Here is a 24,792-nt window from a genome sequence, read left to right on the forward strand (position 1 = left end):
ATTTTCAAGGTGAACATGATGTCCACTATATAAGAGAGATGTCTGTCTGTGTCGCCATTTTTCTCAAAGGCTGAACGGATCTTCGTCAAACTTTCAGAGGTTCATCAGTGGGTGCCTGGGAGTGTTTTAGGCAAAAAATAAAATATGGGGAAAAAAAAGATGGTTTTTTTGGAGTTAAAAAAAAAAATCGCTCGATTGTGCCTGAGCCTTTTTAAATTAATGACAGTTATATACAAGTACACATTCGCATAAATAAATACAAAACAATCACCAGACTTTTGAATACAAATAAATCAAACAATTCAGGAAGTGTACGAATTTGGTAGTACGGCTTCTTCTTCTTCCTGTTCGGCATCACACTTGACTCAGAAACGTGAGCCACATTCACCCACCAGCATATATATGAACCCCTTTCCTCTCCTGCCTCCCACACCTCCCCTCCCCTTCCCACCCTCACGCCCCTCCTTCCCCCCTCCCCTCCCCCGCCCGGCAACGCCGGGTACTTCTGCTAGTATCCTATAAATGTTGATGTTGTTCTCCTTTCACGGCCTCAAATATTCAAACATTCTTGTGGGGTCGGCCATGGAAAGTTTCGCCCAAGTCTTTTACGAACTGGCTGGCCCAGCCTGACGTTCCAGAAAATAGATTATAGCAGGAATTTGTAATCTGTTCAGGGTGCTGGCGATAACTCGCCTCCTCTTCATGAAAGATACCATGGGATATTTAATATCCATCATCGATCAGTGATGGTAGACGGGTCCTCCAGCTTAATGTCCATCCAATGGATGGGCCCACACATTGATGCCTCATCCTACATCCCACACACCAGGGTGACAATTTATAGCTGGGTTGGGATTCAAATGCATGTTGGACAACCCACAGGTGAAGATGCATACCTCTCGGCTATTCTGCCAGCCCAACCTGTAAATGTGATGATGCAACCTTAATTCACTCTTCATGTACAAACGGGCTGAAAACATTACCAGGTAGTTACTTGCCTGTACCATACCCACATTGTCCTCACTACTAGGCCTCAGTACCTACAACTGGTAAGGGGTCATCAAATTGGTTGCGGTATATTGATCAACTGTCATATTTTGCAGTGCAGCCCAGGGTGGAGCCTATTTTTGAACTTTTGAAATATGATCTTCTTACCCTCTCAATTTGTTCCTATATATGAAATAAAAATTCAGGCAAAATATGAGCACAATTGAACAATATTTAGGGGTAGCTCAATGATGGTAAAGTTTCTGATACCCCAAAGCTGCAGCCGCCCTTTTATTTCGCATACTACTGATAATAGATTAATTCTGTTGATAAATTAAGAACCCAATTTTAACTACTAAGTAAATTGACACTCTCTCCTATCATCATACACACAACATGCAATCATTGTGGTAAAATTAATTACTGGGAACACAGATAAAACCTTTAAGTTATAAAACTCTGTGCTCCATTAAATAAATAATTACAGTAGTAATATGTACATTGTACATACACAATATCTGTTATAATAAAAGAGTAAAATGTTCGTTGAGCTAGAGTCTGCTAGACAATAAATGCTAAAATGAGATGTAGCGCTGACCTGGGAACGCTTATCACCATAGTATCTAAAAGTAAACACTGTACATAGGTGTATCACAGAACACTATTTGAAAATAAAAACGAAGTTATCACAGGCTTTGCAGAGAATCACAGACACAATGGGTGTATAAACATGGTATAATATTATCACAGATTATAGAAGCATATAATCATTGGTTCAACTGGTTCATATCTATTATCCAACCAATCATCCGAATCCCATTGTTTTGCTGATAAATTGATAATGCAAATTTTCCATGAATTTATATTCCAGACATGTTCAGACTTGTTTACTGTTTGGACTCAATGGACTGACTATGCTGACTAAGCAACAGCTGCAACACTGTTGCAGCAGTATGTTTGTGTAATTGCTTGAGGCATTGTGCTCACTGGTGTTGTTGGGCTAGCGGCCTGGTGTTGGGCTAGTGGCTAGAGTGCCGGCTTAGGATCCGAGGATCCTGAGTTCGAATCCCAGTCGATTGCTGAATTAACGCCAGGGGGGTTGACTCAGCCTGTCATCCTTCCGAGGTCGGCAAATTGAGTACCAGTTCACTGGTAATTCCCTGTTTGACGTTAAAGGCGGCAAAAAGGGTTGGCGTCAGGAAGGGCATCCGGCCGTAAAACATTGCTTCAAAAAGGGGACCAAAAAACAACAACAACCAAGGTTCCCGAAAAAGGCCAACCCCCGCTTGCGGGGAAAAATGGCCTCTAAAGGTGGTTATTTTTTATATTGTGCTCACTGCTCAGTTATTAATAGAACTGTTTGAATTTTCTTGATTCTTAATTTCTTAATGCTATGTTCTATTTCTTTCAGATTCATATCTGATTGAAAATGTCATCTGTGGAAAAAGCAACAAGATCTCAAACCAAGTTGTATCTCCTTGGCGACTCTGTGACTGAATTAAGTGGCAGCAAGTTGCCATCATTGCGTATGGCTCTTGGATTCTTCCTACATCACCATCTCGATCTGAAGGAGACCGTAAGACAATCGTCGGATGTTACCATCACGGAAATAGCTAACTTTTGGAAGAAAGCTAGAATCCGATGAGAGCTCATCAAAACTGCCAAACCAAGCTTGAGCAGACATTTGAAGAATGGCGTCTTCTGAAAAAGAACAAAGCGCGAATGTCCCCAACTCAACTCGTGAGAGAGTCGGCTTTTGTTTCCAGGCTTGAAGACCTTTTTGATGTCGCTCACGCTGATGCTCTGACCAATACGTCAGTATTACAAGACAAGGATTTCTTGTTAGCCCAGCGAGAAAAGGGAAGAAGGGGGTCGCTGGCTGGAGTAGATGTAAAGCTTGCTGCGAAGGAGAAAATGGCGTCCAAAAGAGAGGAGGAAATGCTTGCCAGGCGACAGCGAATGGAGCAAATGAAACAGTTAGCAGCTTCTACAGCTGAACTGATTTCATCTGGTTCTGAATCTGAAAACAGCTCAGCAGAAGATAGTGAAAAGATGGAAACTGGGGACAATGCAAGTGAGGGAGCTGCTGGAGGCATCACATTTCAGACACGAAAAAGAAAGAGGGGGCGAAAAACTGTCGTTACTGAAGAACTTGCAGCCGCTCTAGATCGCACAAAAGTGTCAGACCGCAAAGCCGTTTTTGTTATAGCAGAAACTGCCAAAAGCTTGGGACAGAACATTGATGAACTTGCTCTAAACAGAGACTCAATTCGCCGACAAAGAGTACAACACCGAGTCCAGAGATTTGCAAATATAAAGGCGGAGTTTCAGGGTAACGTTCCCCTTGTTGTTCACTGGGACGGCAAACTGATCCTTGATCTAATTGGCAAAGAGAAGGTTGATCGCCTGCCAGTATTGGTTTCAGGGAAAGGAGTTTCTCAGCTACTCACAGTTGCCAAGCTTCCATCTGGAACAGGCGAGGCTCAGGCTGCTGCTGTCTTTGGAGCCATTGAAGACTGGGGCGACAGCATCCGAGCTATGTGTTTTGACACGACCAGCTCAAACACTGGTCGGATTGCTGGTGCCTGTCTCCTCCTAGAGCAGAAGCTTGAGAAGGAGCTCTTGTCACTAGCTTGCAAGCATCACATTATGGAATTGATAATTGGTGCAGTGTTCCAAGTGTGTATGGGATTGGGAGCCAAATCTTCTCCCGAGGTTCCACTCTTCAAACGCTTCCAGGAATACTGGGGATTCATAGACACGGCCAAGTATGAACCAGGGATTGCAGCTGATGACGTGGCAAGTCTAGTGGAAGACATAAAGCAAGGCACTATCGATTATGCCAACAAGCATCTTGAACAGAGTCAGCCGAGAGATGATTATAAAGAATTCTTGGAACTTGTGATTGTCTTTCTTGGTGCTGCTCCTGCCAGAGGAGTGTGATTCATGTCACCTGGAGCAATGCACCACGCCCGCTGGATGTCCAAAGTAATATAGTCTCAAGATCTGGATGTTCAAGGCTCAATTCAAACTGACTCCTGCAGAAAAGAGAGGATTACATGATGTGTGTGTATTCACAGTACGTGTCTACCTGACAGCCTGGATCTCTGCACCTCAAGCATCAGGTGCTCCTTGCAGTGACCTGCTGCTGCTGAAGTCACTGCTTGAATACTCATCAATCCATCCAGCCATCTCAAAGTCAACATCACGCAAGTTTTCCAATCACGTGTGGTACTTGTCACAGGAACTTGTTAGCTTGGCTTTCTTCGACAGTCGGGTCAGTTCGGCAACCAAGAGACTGATGGTGAGTGCCATGAAGAATGAAGAAGACCAAGATCAGGATCATTCCAAGCGAATCACTGTTGCTCTTGATTCATTCAAGGACAAGAACTTGGAAGATTTGTCACAGCAAGGTCAATGAAACTTCTGCGAATGATGGAACTTCCAGATGGATTTCTCGCGGTTGATCCGGACTTGTGGGATGACAGAGACGACTACAAGCAGGCTGCAGAAACAGTCAACTCTCTAAAAGTTGTCAATGACTACGCTGAAAGTGGAGTGGCACTCATTCAGGAGTACAGTGGGTTGATAACCCGCGATGAAACTCAGCTGCAATTCCTGCTGCAAGTTGTCGAGGACCATCGCAGAATGTACCCTGATAGCAGAAAACATACACTGTCCGGGATGCCATGAAAATAATAAATTTGGGACATTGTCAGACTTGTCAGTTTGTCAGTTTGCTGGACATTGTCAGACTGATACTATGAACTCTGTCAGAAACTGAACAAAGAATTCACTATTAACGTGTTCAAAAATAAATACTGTGTTCAAGTGTGTTGTTTAAAATAAATTAAGATATAGTCTGATATACTCGTAATTCGTTGAATTTTTATAATTTTCATAATCTTTGCGGCCCTTGAGCTACCCCTAAACATAATACTTCAGTGCACAAACTTTTTATACAGTGTTTCTATATTATATGGAACAGATTAAGGGGGTAAGACTTTCAAAAATAAAACTTTAGTTTTTAAAAAAATATTAAGCTCCACCGTAGACTGCAGCCATGGTATTAGGTACCTGGGTATACGTGCAGATGAAGATTGCGAGTTGGCCCCAACTCTGTAACCTGCAAAAGGGAAGTCATCTTTTTTTTATAACGTCCTACATACTTTGTTGCCATTAGTTATGCCGTAATGGTGGGCTGAGAGGATGGCCTAGAGGTACGCACACTCACCTTCAAGCTGTCCAGCCTGGGTTTGAACCCCGACACAGCTATAAAATGTCATCCTGGTGTTTCACAGGCAGGGTGATTCATCAGTGTGTGTGCTGTCCCTCGGATGGACGTTAAACGGACATCCCATCTGCCGGCATTAGTTGGTGGACGTTAAAGATCCTGCGGTGCCCCTCAAGAAGAGGTGGCGAGCTATCTCCTGCACCACGAATAAATTACAAATGATTTCCCTAACTTAGAGGGCATTGCATCAGCGGCACAGCCATGCCCTCAGCCAATGATAGCACGTGCCAACAGCCTAGAGCTGCAAACAAAATAAGAAGACCACTCCCTGATGGTGCTTTTTCCACCCTGTTGAACTGTGGTGACATTTTGTGGAGACCCGTTAATAATTGTTATCTGTTCCCAGCAGAGTCGGAACGCTTGGCAGAGAAAGATGCTGAGGAGCTCGTGTCTTGGATCAAGACTGTGCTTGCAGATAAGATCACGAACGTCAAGGTCACACCAGGGGTTTTAAGTCCCCATTTTTCTACATTGCAAAAGATCATGGCCTTGGGGGGGGGGGGGGGGGGGGAAGAGTAGCTCATTTGTAACTGTTGCAGTTACTGACACTGGAGTTGAATGGTTGTTGTTGTTGTTGTTGTTGTTGATTAGTCCCGGTCGGTTCTGCTCGAACAGGCCTACGGCATGGAGATAACCGGTCAATCTCCCGGGAGTGACCCAAAGATCCCTCATATTTAAGATGTTATCATTGAATGATTATGTACTCCTAATTTGTGGAAAGTAGCTTCATGATTTTTATTTTTTATTTTTGGTTGTCTTGTGTACTCCCCAGGTCACGGCGAGGCTGGACAGACACCCAGCAATGGTCACCGTCCTGGAAATGGGGGCAGCTCGGCACTTCCTGCGCACCCAGGCACTCGGCCGTACAGCTGGGGAGCGAGCACAGATGCTCCAACCTACGTTGGAAATCAACCCTGGGTTGGCAAATCAACAAAAAGTTTTAACTTGCTTTGTCATTGTCAGAGAGGATGTGCGGAAACGCTTTTGTTTCCCGTTTTAAATACGAGTCGCATCTTTTCTTCGCGTGTCTATGATGTAATGGCACACCTAACTTTGAGATAAGTTTGCAGAGCTGAAACAATCCCCCCATGTCGTTAGTGTTTCCTTGCTTTAAAAAGACGTCCTTGGAGGGACACTTCTGCTTCTTTGGTTTGTAGGACATTGTGGGTTTTCTTGAGGTGCAGTTGTGCTGCTGATGCTGTGCCCCCTGTAGATTAGAGTGGGAGCTTGTAATTTGTTCAGGGTGCCGACAATAGCTCGCCTACTCTTCGAGAAGGACACTGTGGGATCTTTAACGTCTACCAACTTATGCTGGAAGCCGGGACTCCCATTTGAAGTCCATCCGAGGGATGGGACACACATTGATGAATTGCTGTGCCTGCGAAACACCGGGGTGACGGTTCATGGCTGGATCGATATTCAAACCCTGGGTAGACAGGCCACAGCATCACTTTGAGGCATGCTCGGAAAATTGTAGCTTTTTGGGGGGGAGCTCCTCGCCCGGTTCGTATACATGTAAAGAGCACGATTCGAGGGATTGGCACATCACATTCACCCATTGCTGATTGTGCTTTCTCATAATGCGGAAGAGGAATGAGTACAGTGTTTTTCTTTTCATTTCAGGCACACATTGATTAAAAAGCTGAATGAGCTGAAAACCCGTGACCCAGAGCTGGCCAGGTTGCTGGTGGAGCAGGTACGAGTATTATTCGTTATTCCATAGCGACCATTCCAATCCGCTTTTACTCAGACTTACTAGAACGCCCTTAAAAAAATTAATGATGCTTCCCTCGACATGCTTGGCAAAAGGCTGGGTTTGTCGAGACCAATCGTGATTGAGATTAATTGAGCTACCTACTCTCCTGCCACCTTTTTGTTGCAGCACCTTTACGCATTGCTTTGTAGTTTGCCGATGAAAGCAACATCTGTTCGTGGAATGTTCGTTAAGAGCCTTTTTCCGTGAAAATACCTCAGTTGGCTTTAACCTCCTTACTTGCAAAAATGGACTTTCATCCATCGTCTTGGTGAAGCACCAAAAATGGATGTTTGAAAACCAAGTGTAGTTGGGGAACACGACGTTCGACTAATGCAGATATTGCAAAACGGACGAAATCTGAACCACACGGATATTGCATAGGGGAACCACAGGGATATCGGATTCCATGAGAGAAGGCACCGGGATCTGACATTTTGCTCACAGAGTGGTCTTCAAGTGTGATTTGCAGCAGGACACATTTGTCGACCGTTAATATATCCACCGAGAAAGAATCTTGTGTTGTTGGTGTTATCGCTTTCGTTGTTGTATTTCCATTTCTATTCACAATTTCAACACCGTGGTTAAAAAGGGACGTAATCAATTTGGGAAAACAGAAGGTTTTTAAAATTGATAAAAGGAATGTGGAGCAAAGATCTAAAGACTGATTCTGAATGGGTAAGATGATTCTGAAGGCATGGTAGATATAAGGAAGACGTTTCGGATGTTTATGTCCAGCGTAACCTGGTTTTGAAATATAATATCCTCTTCTCTCATCTGGTTTTCAGATTTGTGACAACGCCATGATGGCTGCTGGTTTGACTGAAGACCCTCGACCAATGGTGTCACGTCTTAATGAGCTCCTTACACAGGCTTTTAAGGACCGTTGAAGTGCATTTCACGATTTTCATCTTCTTAACTCCTCCCACCCCGCATCTACCCTTCCCTCCATCTTTTCTTCTGAATACAACTTGTATTTGCTCAATCTCTGAATTCTTGTGTTTCTTTATTTAAGCCGAAGTTAATATCTCCAAACATACGATTGGTTTTTCACCCTTTTTGTGCCTATGCAGCCGAATACTATGTTTCTAGGTTGTCCGCATAACAGATCTTCCTTATCACGATAACTTGTGAAACACTGAAGGGATTTTCACCAAACTTGGTTCGAGTATGTACTGTGATGGAAAGATGAACAGATTCGATTTTGGATTCAAAAGGTCAAAGGTAATGTGCCCTTCGAAAATCATTTTGCAGATCATAACTCGAGATAGAAGCATTTGATGTTTTCTCACTCACACCCTCTCTCATGTGACCTTTAATTGAGATCAAATATAACAGTGGGTTGATGTATAACGCGGACGGATGCATATCCATCGACCCATTCACATCAAATTCCATTTTGTAGTTCCTTTTCGTTACAATCTTTTAATTTGTTTGACTGCACAACGCAAACACAAACCAAAGAAGGTATCCCTAACCTGCCTTGCAAAACCTTTCCAAAGACGGATGCAAATATAAGATGTCCACATGAAACTGAAACAGCAACGAATACACTCCGGCCGATTGCAAAAAAGACAAAAATCTATATAAAGGGAAATATTAACAGATATACACCGATAAATTGGAGAACGATAAAAGAGGGGAAGGTTTAAAAAATAATTCGACAGATTGCGCAAAGACAAAGAAGGTTCGTTTGAATGGCTAGGAAGAGGTCAGATCAACTGGGATGGAGAACGAATCATTTTTAAAGACCAAGGACACTACACGAATGGCTTTTAGAAGATGTCCGATTGACTCAGTCTTGCCAAGTGTAGATTTTGGAAGGTAGAAACAGAAAGCACAAGCCACGTCCAATCGGGATGTAAAATACTCAAGTCAGAACAGCTGTACACACAAAGGCACAACCCAGCAGGGTTTGGAGAGTAATCCACCGGCTCATCTGTAAAAACTTTGATATCTCAGTTCAAGAAAACTCGTGGAAACTGGAACCAAAAGCAATCATTGAAAACAAGAAGTGATGCTCACGGATGACCTAATGATCTAGTCAGGTTCACTATGTCAATAAATTATATTTCGTTCAAAATCATGGTAGATTAGCAAACCTATACATTTTTGGAAAGGTTATAGCATAAGGAAACTAAAAATCAATGTTTACATTTGGAGAGATACCTGTATGGCGGCCATTTTGGATTTTCAAAATGGCCACTGTAAAATACATATTTTGTTCTATTTTTGCCTCCAATTACCCTAAAAACTTTTTAAAATATACTAAACCTATATTTTCAGGGACAAGGAATCCAATGAAAGTATCAAATTAGTGCTAAGGGGAATGGTAAGACACGAATCAAAGGTTTTGAATTGCAAAATACTGTCTTTATATTCGCGATAAGTTGCATAATCAAATACATGTTATCATTTTGTACAGGCAGTTCATAACATCAAAATGTGTCACAATAATTCATATCACCAAACATACACAGGCAGTCAGCAAAATCATATATACACATACAGTCAGTATAACTTCACATCTACACAGGCAGTCAATGACAAAATATACACAGGCAGTCAATGGCATCAAACATACACGATTACAGAATATGCCATTTAGAGTTCGTCATCACTGTCCTGTGTGTCGTATCCGACAATATAGTCCGCATCGTTTTCACAGTCCGTTCCACACAAGCAAAGGTCGGTCAAATTGATTGGAAAATCGAATTGGTCGAATGGTCGATCGAATCGAATTTGATGAATCGAATCGATCGAAGTGGTCGAATGGTCGATCGAAGCAATTGGTCGAATGGAATTGGTCGATTGGTCGAATTGGTCGAATCGAATTGGTCGGAATTGGCAAATGTAAACATTGATTTTCAGATTTTCCATGTAATAACGTTTCCAAAAATGTATAGGTTTGCTAATCTACCATGATTTTGAACGAAAAAACATAGTGAACCTGACTAATCCCACCGAGCGTGAAAATAGAAACAAAGCATTGCGGCTGGATATCGTATTTAGCTACAAAAAAAAGAAAATACAGCAAGTAAATACAAAAAAGAAAATACAGTTGAAATTTCAGCACCCAGCGAATTTAGCCTAAGCACCGCAGAAATCAAGAAAATAACCTAATATGAAGCTCTCAGAAATGAAGTGAAAAGATCCTGGGAGCTGAAGAACTCCGTACTTGTACCAGTAATAATTGGGGCAACGGGAATGATAAAAAGAACCTTACAGAGATCTTAAGAACCATCCCTGGGAATATTACTACAAACTATTTACTGTTTGAAGCTGTTCGGATCCTCAAAAGAGCCCTCAGAGCAAAACTTTGAGAAGAAGAAAACTTTGCAGCTTGGTCCATCCCTTATTGAAACGGAGATGGAAACCTGGAAAGATTCCGTTCCGCCTTCTGAAACGCGCATATGGAGATAAAAACAATGACGCACACCCACACACACTAATTTGGAATACCTTTTTGTGGGGACAATCTGTCTGGCAAAGTGACTGTGCCCCTATTGATAAGATAAGTGGGTTTCCACTTATCTTATCAATAGGGGCTGTGGGGTAATATTGAGGCCAAGGGACATCACATCATTTACCCATTTTCCTTTCCTGTCTGGCTAACCACATCTGGAAAGCAAGGCCTCAACTTACAGCTGCAACCAATGTTCGCTTCACTGCATTGACGGAACATGAGCCACGAGCTATGGAAGTTGTTGTGCAATGGGGGAGGGGAAGAGGGAGGGGAGGGGGGAAGGGGGAGGGGGGAGGGGGAGGGGAGGGAGAAGGCAGGGGGGGGGGGGAAGGGGGGAGGGAAGGGAGGGCCAGTCAACAATGACGTTGCAGTTCTCATGGTCGGAGAGCAGCACAACAATCGCGACATCGTCCTGCATCTTCGCAACAGCACGAAGCGGATTTTGGAGACTCACCGATCCTGTTACGCCCTCCAGTACCGGCGTTGCTTGGCGGGGGAAGGGAGACCTGTACATTACATACATTACAACATTACACACACACAAACTGTGTTTTATGTTCAATGGTCTGGCGGCGGGGATGGAACATCACGTGATCGCTCTGAGCGAATCAGCGCGCTGCTCTGCCACCTGCTCAGTTTCCGTGTATAATATTCCTCGCTGAAATGCGCTGGGGTAAATATGAATAAAAAATATGGATCTCGTAAAGATGAAAAAAAAGAAAACCTATGTGGTGTGAATGGCAATGTTCCTCGCTGAAATGTGAAAAAACGCAATCGCTTTTCGCTCTGAAATACGTGCGAACGCGTAACTGAGTTTATGGCGGCAAGGAACATCACGTGATCGCTCTGAGCGAATCAGCGCGCTGCTCTGCCACCGCCTCAGATTCCGTGCATAATATTCCTCGCTGAAATGCGCTGAGGTAAAAATATGGTATAAAAATATTATGAATTTTTTTTTTTAGGTCGGCCATGTTCTTCCCAGGCTCAATGGCCATGTCTCTGCCAAATATCAAGCACGTGAGCCTCTCCGTTTAGGAGTCTATCGGTAACATTACACACACACAAACTGTGTTTTATATATATAGATTTACTGCAGATATTTACAGATACACACAATAAAACATGGAATATTGTAAATCGGTTTTACTTCATGTGACAGGGTATTTCTTTTATTTCTTATTTTTATGGCTCTATTTCTTTTATTTCTTATTTTTATAGCTCTCTATTTCTTTTATTTCTTATTTTTATGTCTTTATTTCTTTTATTTCTTATTTTTATAGGTCTTTATTTCTTTTATTCCTTATTTTTATAGCTCTCTATTTCTTTTATTACTTATTTTCATAGCTCTCTATCTCATTTATTTCTTATTTTTATGGCTCTATTTCTTTTATTTCTTATTTTTATAGCTCTCTATTTCTTTTATTTCTTATTTTTATAGGTCTTTATTTCTTTTATTTCTTATTTTTATCGGTGTTTATTTCTTTTATTCCTTATTTTTATAGCTCTCTATTTTTTATTTTTTATTTTTATAGCTCTCTATTTCTTTTATTTCTTATTTTTATAGCTCTCTATTTCTTTTATATCTTATTTTTATAGCTCTCTATTCCTTTTATTTCTTATTTTTATAGTTCTCTATTTCATTTATTTCTTATTTTTATAGCTCTATTTCTTTTATTTCTTATTTTTATAGCTGTCTATTTCTTTTATTTCTTATTTTTATAGGTCTTTGTTTCTTTTATTTCTTATTTTTATAGCTCTCTATTTCATTTATTACTTATTTTTATAGGTCTTTATTTCTTTTATTTCTTATTTTTATAGCTCTATTTCTTTTATTTCTTATTTTTATAGGTCTTTATTTCTTTTATTTCTTATTTTTATAGCTCTCTATTTCTTTTATTTCTTATTTTTATAGGTCTGTATTTCTTTTATTTCTTATTTTTATAGCTCTCTATTTCTTTTATTTCTTATTTTTATAGGTCTTTATTTCTTTTATTTCTTATTTTTATAGGTCGTTATTTTTTTTATCTCTTATTTTTATAGCTCTGTTTCTTTTTCTTATTTTTATAGGTCTTTATTTCTTTTATTTCTTATTTTTATAGGTCGTTATTTTTTTTATCTCTTATTTTTATAGGTCTTTATTTCTTTTATTTCTTATTTTTATAGGTCTTCATTTCTTTTATTTCTTATTTTTATAGGTCTTTATTTCTTTTATTTCTTATTTTTATAGCTCTCTATTTCTTTTATTTCTTATTTTTATAGCTCTCTATTTCTTTTATTTCTTATTTTTATAGGTCTTTATTTCTTTTATTCCTTATTTTTATAGCTCTCTATTTCTTTCATTTCTTATTTTTATAGGTCTTTATTTCTTTTATTTCTTATTTTTATAGCTCTCTATTTCTTTTATTTCTTATTTTTATAGGTCTTTATTTCTTTTATTTCTTATTTTTATAGGTCTTTATTTCTTTTATTTCTTATTTTTATAGGGCTTTATTTCTTTTATTACTTATTTTTATAGGTCTTTATTTCTTTTATTTCTTATTTTTATAGGTCTCTATTTATTTTAATTCTTATTTTTATAGGTCTATTTCTTTTATTTCTTATTTTTATAGCTCTCTATTTCTTTTATTTCTTATTTTTATAGGTTTTATTTCATTTATTTCTTATTTTTATCGGTCTCTATTTCTTTTATTTATTATTTTTATAGGTCTTTTTTTCTTTTATTTCTTATTTTTATGGGTCTTTATTTCTATTTATTATTTTTATAGGTTTTATTTCTTATTTTTATGGGTCTTTATTTCTATTTCTTATTTTTATAGGTTTTATTTCTTATTTTTATGGGTCTTTATTTCTATTTATTTTATGGGTTTTATTGGTGTTTTTATCGGTTTTATTCTTTTATAGGTTTGTTTTATAGGCTCCCCCTCTGGGTGGGTGCACCTGCCTCACACCTAGCTTAGCTTCATGCTGTTGAAACCAAAGCTTTCAGAATCATTGGAATCTCCCACGATGAAGCTAACTCCGAGGGCCTTTCACTTCTCACCGCAGGCAGGTTGGTGGTCTTTCTGTCTTCTACCGACTCCTCTCCGGCCGAGCTCCCCCAGCTCTGTCTGTGCTCTGTCCCCCCAAATACTCCTACAGGTTGCACAAGATCTGCCAGCAACCCTCTTATTGTTAAACTGCCAAAATCAAGACTCTCTGCTCACCTTCACTCCTTCATTCCTCTTTTCTCCTGCCTCTGGAAGAAACTCCCTCACTCTCTTCAATCCCTCTCCTCCCTCCAGGTCTTTAAAGCAGCTGTCCACCACCATCTCTTATCTTCCCCCATCCAAAACCTTGATCTTTTCTACCCCCGTTAATACACCCTACATCCACCTCTTTCAATCTCCGACGTCATTCCTCAAATTCCTAGTACTGTCAATTTGTTTTATACCGTGTACCCCTTCCCTCTCCCCCCTCCATTCCATCCTCTCCCTTCCACAGACCTCCTGATGTCCCTGTTCTCTACTGTTGTGCTTGCCTCTCTCTCTCACTCTCTCTCTCTCTCTCTGTGTCTCTCTCTCTCTCTCTCCCCCCCCCCCCCCCCCATCCTGTAAACCCCCTCCCTTTATTATGTTTTATTTGTCCGTTTATGGTTTTTTGTGTTTGATGTGCTAATGTGTGTTTAATGTGATAGCTCTTACACGAGCCTTGATCTTGAATACAAAAAAAAAGTCAATCGGATGAAAATTGAGGATTTTAGGAATTTGAAAAGGTTGTTGACCTTTTGGCCTTTGTTGACCTTTTGGTCTATGTTGACCTTTTGGCCTTTGTTGATCTCAAAAATAGTTGGTGGTTGAATTCAGTTCGCTAATATGTAAATCCTATTCAATTTCAAGTCAATCAGATGAAAATTGAGGATTTTAGAAATGTGAAGAAAAGTGGTTGACCTTTGGCCTATGTTGACCTTTTGACCTAAAAAAAATTTATGGGATTCTGTCGGACCACCAACTCCACCCTTTGGTGAAGTTTTTAGGTTTAAAATTGTGACCTGTAGGCAAGTTTTGTGAGCAGACAGACAAACAAAAACACAAACACACGCACACGCACATACACACCACGCACACAAACACCGGAGTGATCAACATACTTATCAAAAAACTTTTTCCCCCCAAGTTATAATGCACAAGCCCAACCAATATACAGTACTTGAAAAAAATCTTCGATTTTTGCAAGTGTAAAAAACATATACATATATGTGAGTAGTGGATTACTACGACGAATCCGCATGTGCCGAGCTTAAGGGAGTAGCCCCCCCCCCCTCCCCCCTTTTTTATTTCGTTCTCTTGGGACAGGGAGAACACCAGTGCCGGGAATAGCTCGTCTACTCTTCCCGAAGGAAAATGTCCAATTTTTTTTCTTCTCATCCATTATGGCTGCCATACCACGTGACCTATGACGTCACGTGGTATGGCAGCATACATTCGGACGTGCGTTGGTATGAGGTAAGAACATCGCGGACTAAAAAGGTGTAAGACATGACAAAGGACTGGACTTCTGACCTTTAACCTCTTGACCCCAAATTCAAATCGGTTCACCTTTACATCATTGTACATAGGCTACCTGTACCAGGTTTGACTTTGATCCCTTCAGCCTTCGTTCTCAAGTTATCGCGGCAACGAAAACCTATCACGGAGGGATGGACCATAAAAGTTATACTGAGAGTTTATGACGAACATTGTTCTTCACTCCAAAATGGTGGTCGAACCAGGGACGACCCGAATTAATGTTTCACTTGCTCCGATTGATAAATCGGTGGAATTTTAAATCTGATGTATTGTATATGACATTTGGTCAAAACGTGTTATTGCCAGTGACAACCTATGGTTGTTTGTCCGTGCTCAGTCCTTTTTGAAATGCTGAGCGTCAAGCAAGCAGCAGCAGACATGATTATGAACCCCGAACTCGCAGACTAAGAGCATGGATTTTAAAGGTATCTAATCTATATATATATACAGACTTGGCATTTAATATGGAATATTTTTTCTGTGGGGGTGAACTTACTTTTCAAGATGATTTAGAACCAAAAGTTCATTGGAATTGTGTTGAAATTATTCTAGGTTTTGTTAATGTGACCTTTAAAAGAAACAAAAACCACATTTGACATTTCGAAGCAAATAAATTGATCCTTGAAAGTGATGTAAACTGATATCGAACTCAATTCACGGACAGTACTGTGTTAAACTTCTGTACGTTTTCCAGAAGTATCTTTATTTTGCACATTAGCCAAAAAAAATTTCAACAAAAACAAAAGCTAAATTATGACTGGGATTACGGACAGTAAAATTACAGTTCAGTACTTCGTGTAACCCCCATGTCTGCTGCTTGCTTGACGGAGAGCATGTACATGTTGAGGCATGCTGTTCATGAGATTTGCCAAGGTTTGGACAGGAATCGCTTGCCATGCAGTGACAATAGTCTGCTGCAATTCCCGCACAGAGGCAGGCTGCTGGTCCAAGTTGTCGATTTGACGCGTTAATTCTGCCCACAAGTTCTCTATCGGATTCATATCCGGGGACATGGCAGGCCACTCCATATGCTCTACACCACGGGCAGCAAGAAAGTGTTGGATCATGCGAGCACGATGACGCCGTGCATTGTCATCTTGGAAGACAAAGCTTCCTCGAAAGGCTTCACGAGCAAATGGAAGCAATGTTTCTTCCAGAATGACCCTGTACTTGAACTGGTTCAGGTTTCCATTCAGAACAACCAGGTCAGTTTTGCCCCCTGCATGAAAAGCAGCCCAAACGGTCACCCCACCACCTCCAGCTTGGACTCTTGGCACTATACAATCTTCGTTGTGGGCTTCATGCACTTGTCTGTGCACTCGGACGCGGCCATCTTGACGATAGACCAGAAATCTAGACTAGCCACTGAAGATAACGTGATTCCAGTTTCCTGGCTGCCATTGACGGTGCTCTCTGGCCCACTGCAATCGGCGCTGGCTGTGTTGGCTGGTCAGGCGTGGCTTTCTCAGGGGACGCCTGGCACGATCGCCTGCTTGAACCAGTCGTTGGTTGACTAGCCTTCTGGATACAGGCACATTTGTCAGTTGCTACCACTCAGCCCGAAGCCGATTAGCTGACTTGGTACGGCCATTGCAGACTAACCAGTGCAGCTGGCGATCATCTCTCCTTGTGGTTCTGCATGGATGTCCTGGCCTCGGTATTGGAGTATGGACACCCCTCTGAGCATTTCGTTTCAGGATCTTTGAAACCTGACCTTGAGTGATGCCATACTGCTGAGCAATAGCACGCTGTCTCATGCCGGAATTTCGTGAAGCCACCACTCCATGACAAACAGCATTGTCAAGTTGACGGACCATCTCCAGAGGAAGCGGCAATAACCTTTGTAGACGTGCAGCAGTTGTTTTCCACTAATACAGAACGCAACAACCCTTATATACCCAATTGTGAAGCCAATCGTCAAATGTACCTGTCCTTACATTTTGTCACGCCACCTGTGATATAATCCTGTTATTGACTTCTTGCTGCGAAAGACAATCAGTGACATGTTCTTTCAACAAAGACATCACCGAAGCGTAAAAGACACTCACCAGATTCATATACTGAGTTCAGAAAGTAAACCCAAAGTCAAGAAAAAATTTTTTTTCAATATTAATAGCCAAGTCTGTATATATTGTTACGGACCGCGGATAAGATGTTGTTTTGCCGAGCGGATGGCACCGCGGCCGAACAGTTACCCCGACTAACCCGATTCCTGGACGTTGGCCGAAATCGCGCCACAGGTATTCAATTTGGAAACCTCTAAAGTGACCGAATGTAAAGAGGAAGAAGAAGAAGAAGACGTACAGAAGAGTAACAGGATTTATTATTTACACGCTCAAAGTAACCAAGGAGAAGGAAGGATAATAAAATAACATACAGAAGAATCAGAGACACAGTGCAATTATTAGCTTACCTACAGTCTTAATTAACCCCAGGACAGAACAAACAAAGACAGGCTCACGCAGGGAATGATGATAGGAATGGCAGGAGGTGGATGGCTGGAGGGGGAGGAAGGTTCAGCTGGACCCGCAGCACGGTCGGGTCGGGGATTAGCAGCCGCCGCCCTTTATTGATCAGCTCGTTTAACAGCCGCCGTTCCTTCGCGGCCCTGCTCAAAACTGCGGTCAAGGCCCCCAAGCTGCTGTGGCTGCTGCTGCTGTGGCTGCTGCTGCTGTGGCTGAAGCTGCTCTTGTAGGGATCCCTTACTCAACTCCTCTCGTACTCAACTCAACTCTTCTCGTACTCAGTCCAACCACTTTCTTTCTCTCTTTGCTTGGTCCAACCACTTGCACCTCTCCCTGTCCAACAACTCTCCTACTCAGTTCTTACGCGTGCGCTTTTATAGCGCCTCAGGCGATCGAGCCGCCGGCCTTCAGGACACGCCCCTCGGTGAGCTCGCTTTGGCCCTGATTGGTGGGCACAGGCCCTCTGACTCCACCCTTGATGACGATGGGCGGGCACGCCCTTCTTCCCCGAGCTGAGCACATGCTTAATGGCGGTTTTGGGGCGAAACCAACAACCCACAGCTGTAGCAAACCTGACAAACTGCCCAGTGCAGTTGGTAATTGAGGCTTGGAGGGGATGTAATTGGCAATTGAGGCTTGGCAATGACGCAGTTGGAAATGGAGGTTTTGGGAATAGGAAGGAAAGGGGATCTATCTTGTTTCACTTGGTGCAATGGAGTGTCATCTTAATGGAAGACAAGGCCTTACCCTAATACACATAATAAGGAAATAAACTACTGAACAGGGGTATTATGGTGTCCTCCTTGTATGCTTTATGGAACTAACTATGGGAACGCCCTTTGACCTTTATACAACACTGGAGCAAGGAGGGCGATACTTTAACAACAATTTACACTACAACAACAAAAAAAAAAACCATTCTCATATCCACAACACTGCACCCTCCTCCTCTTAGGCACGTCCCGGGCCTCTTACCTTAACTTTTAGTGTGGCACGTAGGTGTAGTTCCCTCGACTTTTAACCTGACCCTGAGTGCGACAGTTTTAAAACATAAATAAATATGTCCCGCTGCTCCATTGCACCCTGCCTAACAGATTCACGCCCACAGTTAACCGAATTGCGGAATGGTCTTCAAGCTATACATTTACGGTGGGGAGCATTATTTACAATTGACGCTACTTTTATTTACCAAACGCAACCCAGGACCTGTGATTGTTCTTTCTGGGGGGGCGGAGACAGTCTGCTCTGCATCGACGCACCATGAAAGCACCCTCAAGCACCAATCGGTGCACAGTCACCATTGTTCAATAATAAAAAGAACCAAACAACCCCTAACCCTGCTGGTGGTCTCTTGCTCTTCGGCTCCCTCTGCTGGCTATTACTATCTTCCAGATGTTGTCATTTTCTTTGCTGGCGGCCTATTTGCACTATTAAAATGCACCCAACGTGTCCATTTTTATTTATTTATGGCCCAAAGGGCCGACTAGTGTGGTTCACCTGTGGGGCATCGGTGCCCTGTGGCCAAGGTCCGCCAGCAAGATCTCGAGCCTTCATGGCCGGTTCCAGCAGAGGGGCCATGCCCCAACCCATGGGGTCCATCAGTGGTGCTCAGCCACAGACATGTGGTCCATAAGGTGGTGCATCGATGCTGACAGCTGTGGTTGCGAGAGGTTCGGGCGCACAATGGCCGACTCACGCACGCTCCCCTCGGCGCCCAGTGGCGCACAGGTCCTCATGTGGGAGACAAAAGGGGGGGAAAGACAGATGAGCAAGGGGTAAGGTCACAAGGGTACACATCAATAAGGCAATGCAAGGTGAAGTGCATATGGAGAGCGAAGTGAGAAAGCTCGTCCCTACCGTACGTCACCCCCCTGTCACCTACACTACCCTTGCCCTTACCCCATATGTACAACAATCTACACATTTACGAATCCGTCGCTACCGTCACATCTTCCCCCTATTTCCCCCACACCAAATTCGTCTCCACAATCCCTCTATCCAAAATTTGCCATCACCCAATTCATCATCAATCCTCATAAGGAGGAAGAGATGGATCACAGCACAATGTCACACCCACGTCATGATGCGTCTCACAATCCAAACATTTGCATCAAAATAATAAAAACATCCATGGCATGGTGTGGAGGTACGTCATCCCAGGTGACTGGATGTAGATGGTGCGAGGAGATTCCTAATCCTAACTATCCTCTAAATGACATTAACACACTTTACACTACCCGGGGTCTTTCCCTGCCAATCCATTGGCCAACTTACACTATGGGTTCTAAAAACCAATTCCCATTGACCAAACTGTGGTGCTTCTCAATTTGGGGTCTCACTCCCCCGATGCAACTCCCTGTGCCCTTGCACAATTTCAGGACTGGGGTGTGTAGCTCTCCCAGCAGGCCTACCCACCTGCACACCTCCACCACTGCAGTTGCCACCCGAGCTTACCTAGCCCCTCACCCTAACCTATCTAATTGGGGAAGGCCCCTCCTGGCTCTGTCACCCCTTGGTGCCCTCTGGCACTGGGCGACCCGGGTCCGTCCTCCGGATCCTCGGGCCCCATCCACAACAACTCTACCGGCTCCCAGAGCCCACCTGCGGCCTCACCTGGCCGACATCCTCACAGTGGTGGAGTGCCCAAACCAACTACACACACTAACAGGCTACACGCCCAGCCATTTCCACAACACTAATGCACCCATCCAAATACCATTCTTTCACCTCGCACCACATATGCCAATATCCAACCACAATTTACCTGTACCCTCTACCTAACACTTACACTACCCTCCCTGGGTATTCGTGATGGGGGTCCATCCTCCTTTCCCTCATCCACACCTTCGCACCATCCACTCCACTCCACAGTTTCCATCATACTCACTCCACGACCATCCATTCCAATACTCCATATACTCCAGACCATTTATTCCATACACTTGTTCTCCATTCACCTGTTGTTGCACACCTGTGCAATCACACCTGTTGCCACCTGCACCCTCCTTCCTTCCTGGACCATTTGGGTCAACACACGCACAATCACCTTCTCTCACTCATACACTGCTCCACACACCTGTTCAGTTGCACACCTGTGCAATCACACCTGTTCACCATACACACGGCATCATCTAATCTACCTGGTGCCCTGCTAACTTAGTGCTCCCCGTCTTCCCTTTAAACTAAGCACATACCACGTCATTATCATCCACACTAATCTACCTGCGTCCCCACTACAGGTATCATTGTCACTAACTAATCTTAACGTTACCTATTGTCATCTTCTCTAGATCCCTACACATTATATCCTAACCCTCCCGGGCTAGTTTTCACTGCCAAACCCCATAAATCTAGTGCTCCTTTGCCCCCGATGTGAGAGATGGCAGAGTTGCCATCCCATCACATCGGGTATCTCTCCCTACCAACCCCCCCAGTCCTCTGACGCTACGAGCCCCCGTCGCAAGAGGTACTGGGTCCTGCCTCGGCATCTAGAGCCGAGGCGATCCATGAGGGTGCCTGCTCGCCGGCATAAGGTCTTATCCGGTCGGCATGGACGATCCGAGGGAGGGCCCGTGTCCCCATTTTGATCTTAACGACCACGTCACAGACGTGCGAGAGGACGACTCCCGGGCCTTGCCAGGGGGAGGTGAGTTTTGGGCACCTGCCCTTCCGCCTCCGGGGATTAAAGAACCAAATCTTCATCCCCGGAGCGTATTGACTCCCCTGGCTCCGGTCGTCGTACCTGCGCTTCATCTTGGCCCCCGCCAGATGGAGCTGGCGGCGGGCGAAGGCATGGACCCGCTCCATGCCTTCCTCCAAGTGACGTGCGTAACCCTCCCTCGGCGGTGTATCCATGGTGTCTGGCACGGGACCGCATAGCAAGTCGGCGGGAGCCCGTAACTCCCGCCCATACATAAGCAACGCTGGACTGCATGCGGTGGCCCCGTGCTGGCTGGTTCGGTAGGCCATCAACAAGTACGGGAGATGTTCGTCCCAGTCATCCTGACGGGTGGTGGTGAACAATGCCAGTTGTTGGATCAATGTTCGATTGAACCTTTCCAGCATCCCGTCAGATTGTGGCCGCAAGGGCGTGGTTCTGGTTTTCCGAATTGACAGGAGTCTGCACACATCTTTTAATAATTGGCTCTCAAAACTTCGTCCCTGATCGGTGTGGAGCTGCTGTGGAATCCCGTGCCGACATACAAATCCTTCCACGAAGGCCTGTGCTACCACCCCGGCTTCTTGGTTGGGGAGGGCATAGGCCTCCGGCCACTTGGTGAAATAGTCCATCACAACGAGGATATACTTATTACCTTGGCGGGTGCGGGGCAGCGGTCCTAGAATATCCATAGCCACCCGCTCAAGGGGGGCCCCCACCTGGTGTAATTGAAGGGGGGCCCTCATCCTCCGTGCTGGTCCCTTTTTGGCAGAACAGGCGTCGCATCTCCCACACCAGTCCTGTATGTCGCGCCCCATATTCACCCAATAGAACCTCCGGCGGACCCGAGATGTTGTCTTTGTCCTGCCAAAATGGCCGCCGGAGCGGGTACCATGCACCTGTTGCAATATGACGTTCGTAAATTTGTCAGGGACTATCACCAGCCAGGAAGTTCTTTCAGAGGGAACCTCCACCCACTTGCGATACAAGATGTTGCCTTTCAATTCCAGGGTCTGCCACTGAGCCCAATACGCCTTTGTCTGCGCCCCGAGGGGGGTGACCTCTTCCCCTTTTGGTCTTTGCCACAATTTGACCCATTTGAACACCGGTCCCAGGACAGGATCCTCCTGCTGAGCCGTGCTCCAAGCCAAATCTCCAAATTCCTCGTCCGCGGTTAGTGGCAAAATTGGCCCTCTCACCCGGGTTGCCCGGACGACGAGAATCGGGGCAGAATCGCCCAATTGCTCCCTTTCCTCGTGTCTCGCACAAAATTTGCAGTTTTCCCCCAGACAAGGACGCCGAGAGAGTGCGTCCACATTACCATGGGCCTTCCCGGCCCTATGGGTCACATTTAAATCGTACTGCTGCAACTTTTCCAACCACCTTGCAATTTGGCCCTCCGGTTCCTTGAACCGAAGGAGCCATTGCAAGGAGGAATGGTCAGTTCGAACCGAAAATTTCCGCCCGTACATGTATGGGTGGAAATGGTTCATGGCAGCCAGCATAGCCAATACCTCTTTGCGAGTGACACAATAATTTCGCTCGGGCCTACTTAAGGCCCGACTATAGTAACCAATCACTCTCTCCACGCCCTCCTGTGTCTGAGACAAAACTACGCCCAATCCTTCCTGGCTCGCATCCGTGTCCAGGGTAAATGTCCCGTCGCTAGTGGGGTAAGCTAGAAGGGGTGCGGATGTTAAACACCCCTTCAATTTTAGGAAGGCCTCGTGGCACTCCCTTGTCCAATTAAATCGCGTCCCCTTCTCCGTAAGCCGGTGGAGGGGACGGGCCAACTCCGCAAATTTCGCCACAAAGCGCCGGTAATAGGAGCAGAGTCCCAAAAATCCCCGCACCTCCTTGATGGTACGTGGTGCGGGCCACTCTATCGCTTTAATTTTGTCTGGGTGCATTTTTACCCCCTCGCGGCCGATCACGTGACCTAGATAGGCCACCTCTCTTGCAAACAAGGTGCACTTACTCGGGTTCAGCTTTAACCCTGCCTGTCTGAGGCACCCGAACACCTGGTCCAAATTAGCTAACGCCTGGGGGAAGGTCTTGGCATGTACTAGGACGTCATCCAGGTATACCAGGCATGATTGCCATGGCATGCCGCCTAGTACATGTTCCATTAATCGATCAAAGGTGGCGGGGGCGTTACACAAACCAAACGGCATCACAGTGAACTGATACAGCCCCTTACCTGTGGAAAATGCCGTTTTCTCCTTCCCTGTCCGATCCATCTCCACCTGCCAATACCCACTCTTGAGGTCCAAAGTTGTGAACCAATTTGAGCCCGCAACGGCATCGAGGGTGTCATCAATCCTTGGCAGGGGATATGAGTCCTTGAGTGTCACGTTGTTTAGCTGGCGATAGTCCACGCAGAACCGCGTGGTCCCATCCTTCTTTTTGACCAGCACAACAGGTGACATCCAAGGACTTCCCGAGGGCTCGATCACGCCTGCGTCGAGCATTTTTTCAACCTGCTCGTCAGCTTCCGCCCTCTTGCTCCAAGGGAGCCGTCAGGCGGCCTGACGAATAGGCCGGGCCTCACCGGTGTGGATCTGATGTTTCACCAGGCCCGTACGTCCAATATCCTCGGTGGACAAGGAGAAGAGGGCCAAATGGGACCCAACCAGTTTGTGTAAGGCCTCCCTCTGGGTACCTCCCAACTCTATGCTACTTCGATTTACCATCTCGCAAATGGGATCTGGCCAATTCCTCGAACTTATTGAAGGCTCGCCCTGGGGCCGGCTCGGCTGGACGTTCTCGCCCCTCACTGACGCGACTTCTCTAACTGGGGTGCAGCGAGCTACCTTCGTGCCCCTCACTATAGTGCGTGGTTCTGTACTAATGTTAATTACTTGGACAGCCACCACCGGCCCGTCCGTTTTTACGAGGGTGCGGCCCACGATTAAACCAGGTATGGATCGCGCTGCCACCGGTTCGACCAGGCCGCAGGATTCCTGCCATGTCGGGCGAGCTGACCATCGGGCCGGCACTACGGCCTCGGCCCTTGGAGGGATGGTCACGGCCTCAGGAGTCTCCAGCTCCACCCTCTCGGCCGTGCTCACCCCCTCCAATGGTAACTCCTCCACTCCCCATTGCAGGATCCCCCGGCTCAAGTCGATTTTACAACCGCTGGCAGTCAACAAATCCAACCCTATTAAGCATGGGTCGCACACCTCCGCCACCCAAACCTCTATCTCTCTTTTTACCGACCCCAACTTAAGGGTTACAAAACCACGCCCTATGATATGACCGGTAGCCAACTGCAAACTATGATTTTCCAGACGCTGGATTTTACCCCAGCCGTCTGCACTCGAATTAAGGATCACGGGGCTGATGATCGTGGCGCTGGCTCCCGTGTCCACAACGGCGTCTACCCCCACGCCGGCAATTTTGCACCGAATTGTCAAACTACCTGTTACAATTTGGCCACAATGAATGACCTGTCGCGTCAACGAGGGCTTCTCTCCATCCCCTACTGCCGAACACCGCCCTGCATGCCCGGCACGTTCTAGTTTCCCGGGCCCTGGCGGGGGGGTGTCTGTGGTCGGCTAGGCCGATCGATACTGGGCGGAGTTGAGGGCATCGGCTGACGGGGAACGTCCCGGCGCGGAGCTCG

General features: G+C 44.8%; 1 protein-coding gene across 1 annotated transcript in view; it reads left to right on the forward strand.

Annotated features, from left to right (window-relative positions):
- TRAP1 (TNF receptor associated protein 1) overlaps positions 1–8,019 on the forward strand; it is a gene marked incomplete in the record, with an annotated part of 44,126 nt that extends 36,107 nt beyond the window's left edge. The window contains 4 exon segments of the mRNA XM_078777922.1: positions 5,631–5,716; positions 6,054–6,199; positions 6,905–6,977; positions 7,823–8,019. Of these exon segments, the coding sequence (XP_078634048.1) occupies positions 5,631–5,716; positions 6,054–6,199; positions 6,905–6,977; positions 7,823–7,924 (407 nt within the window).
- Positions 8,020–24,792: the final 16,773 nt, after the last annotated feature.

This window comes from Myxine glutinosa, chromosome 5 (genome assembly GCF_964187855.1).
Source record: "Myxine glutinosa chromosome 5, kmMyxGlut1.1, whole genome shotgun sequence".
Taxonomy (NCBI): Eukaryota; Metazoa; Chordata; class Myxini; order Myxiniformes; family Myxinidae; genus Myxine; species Myxine glutinosa.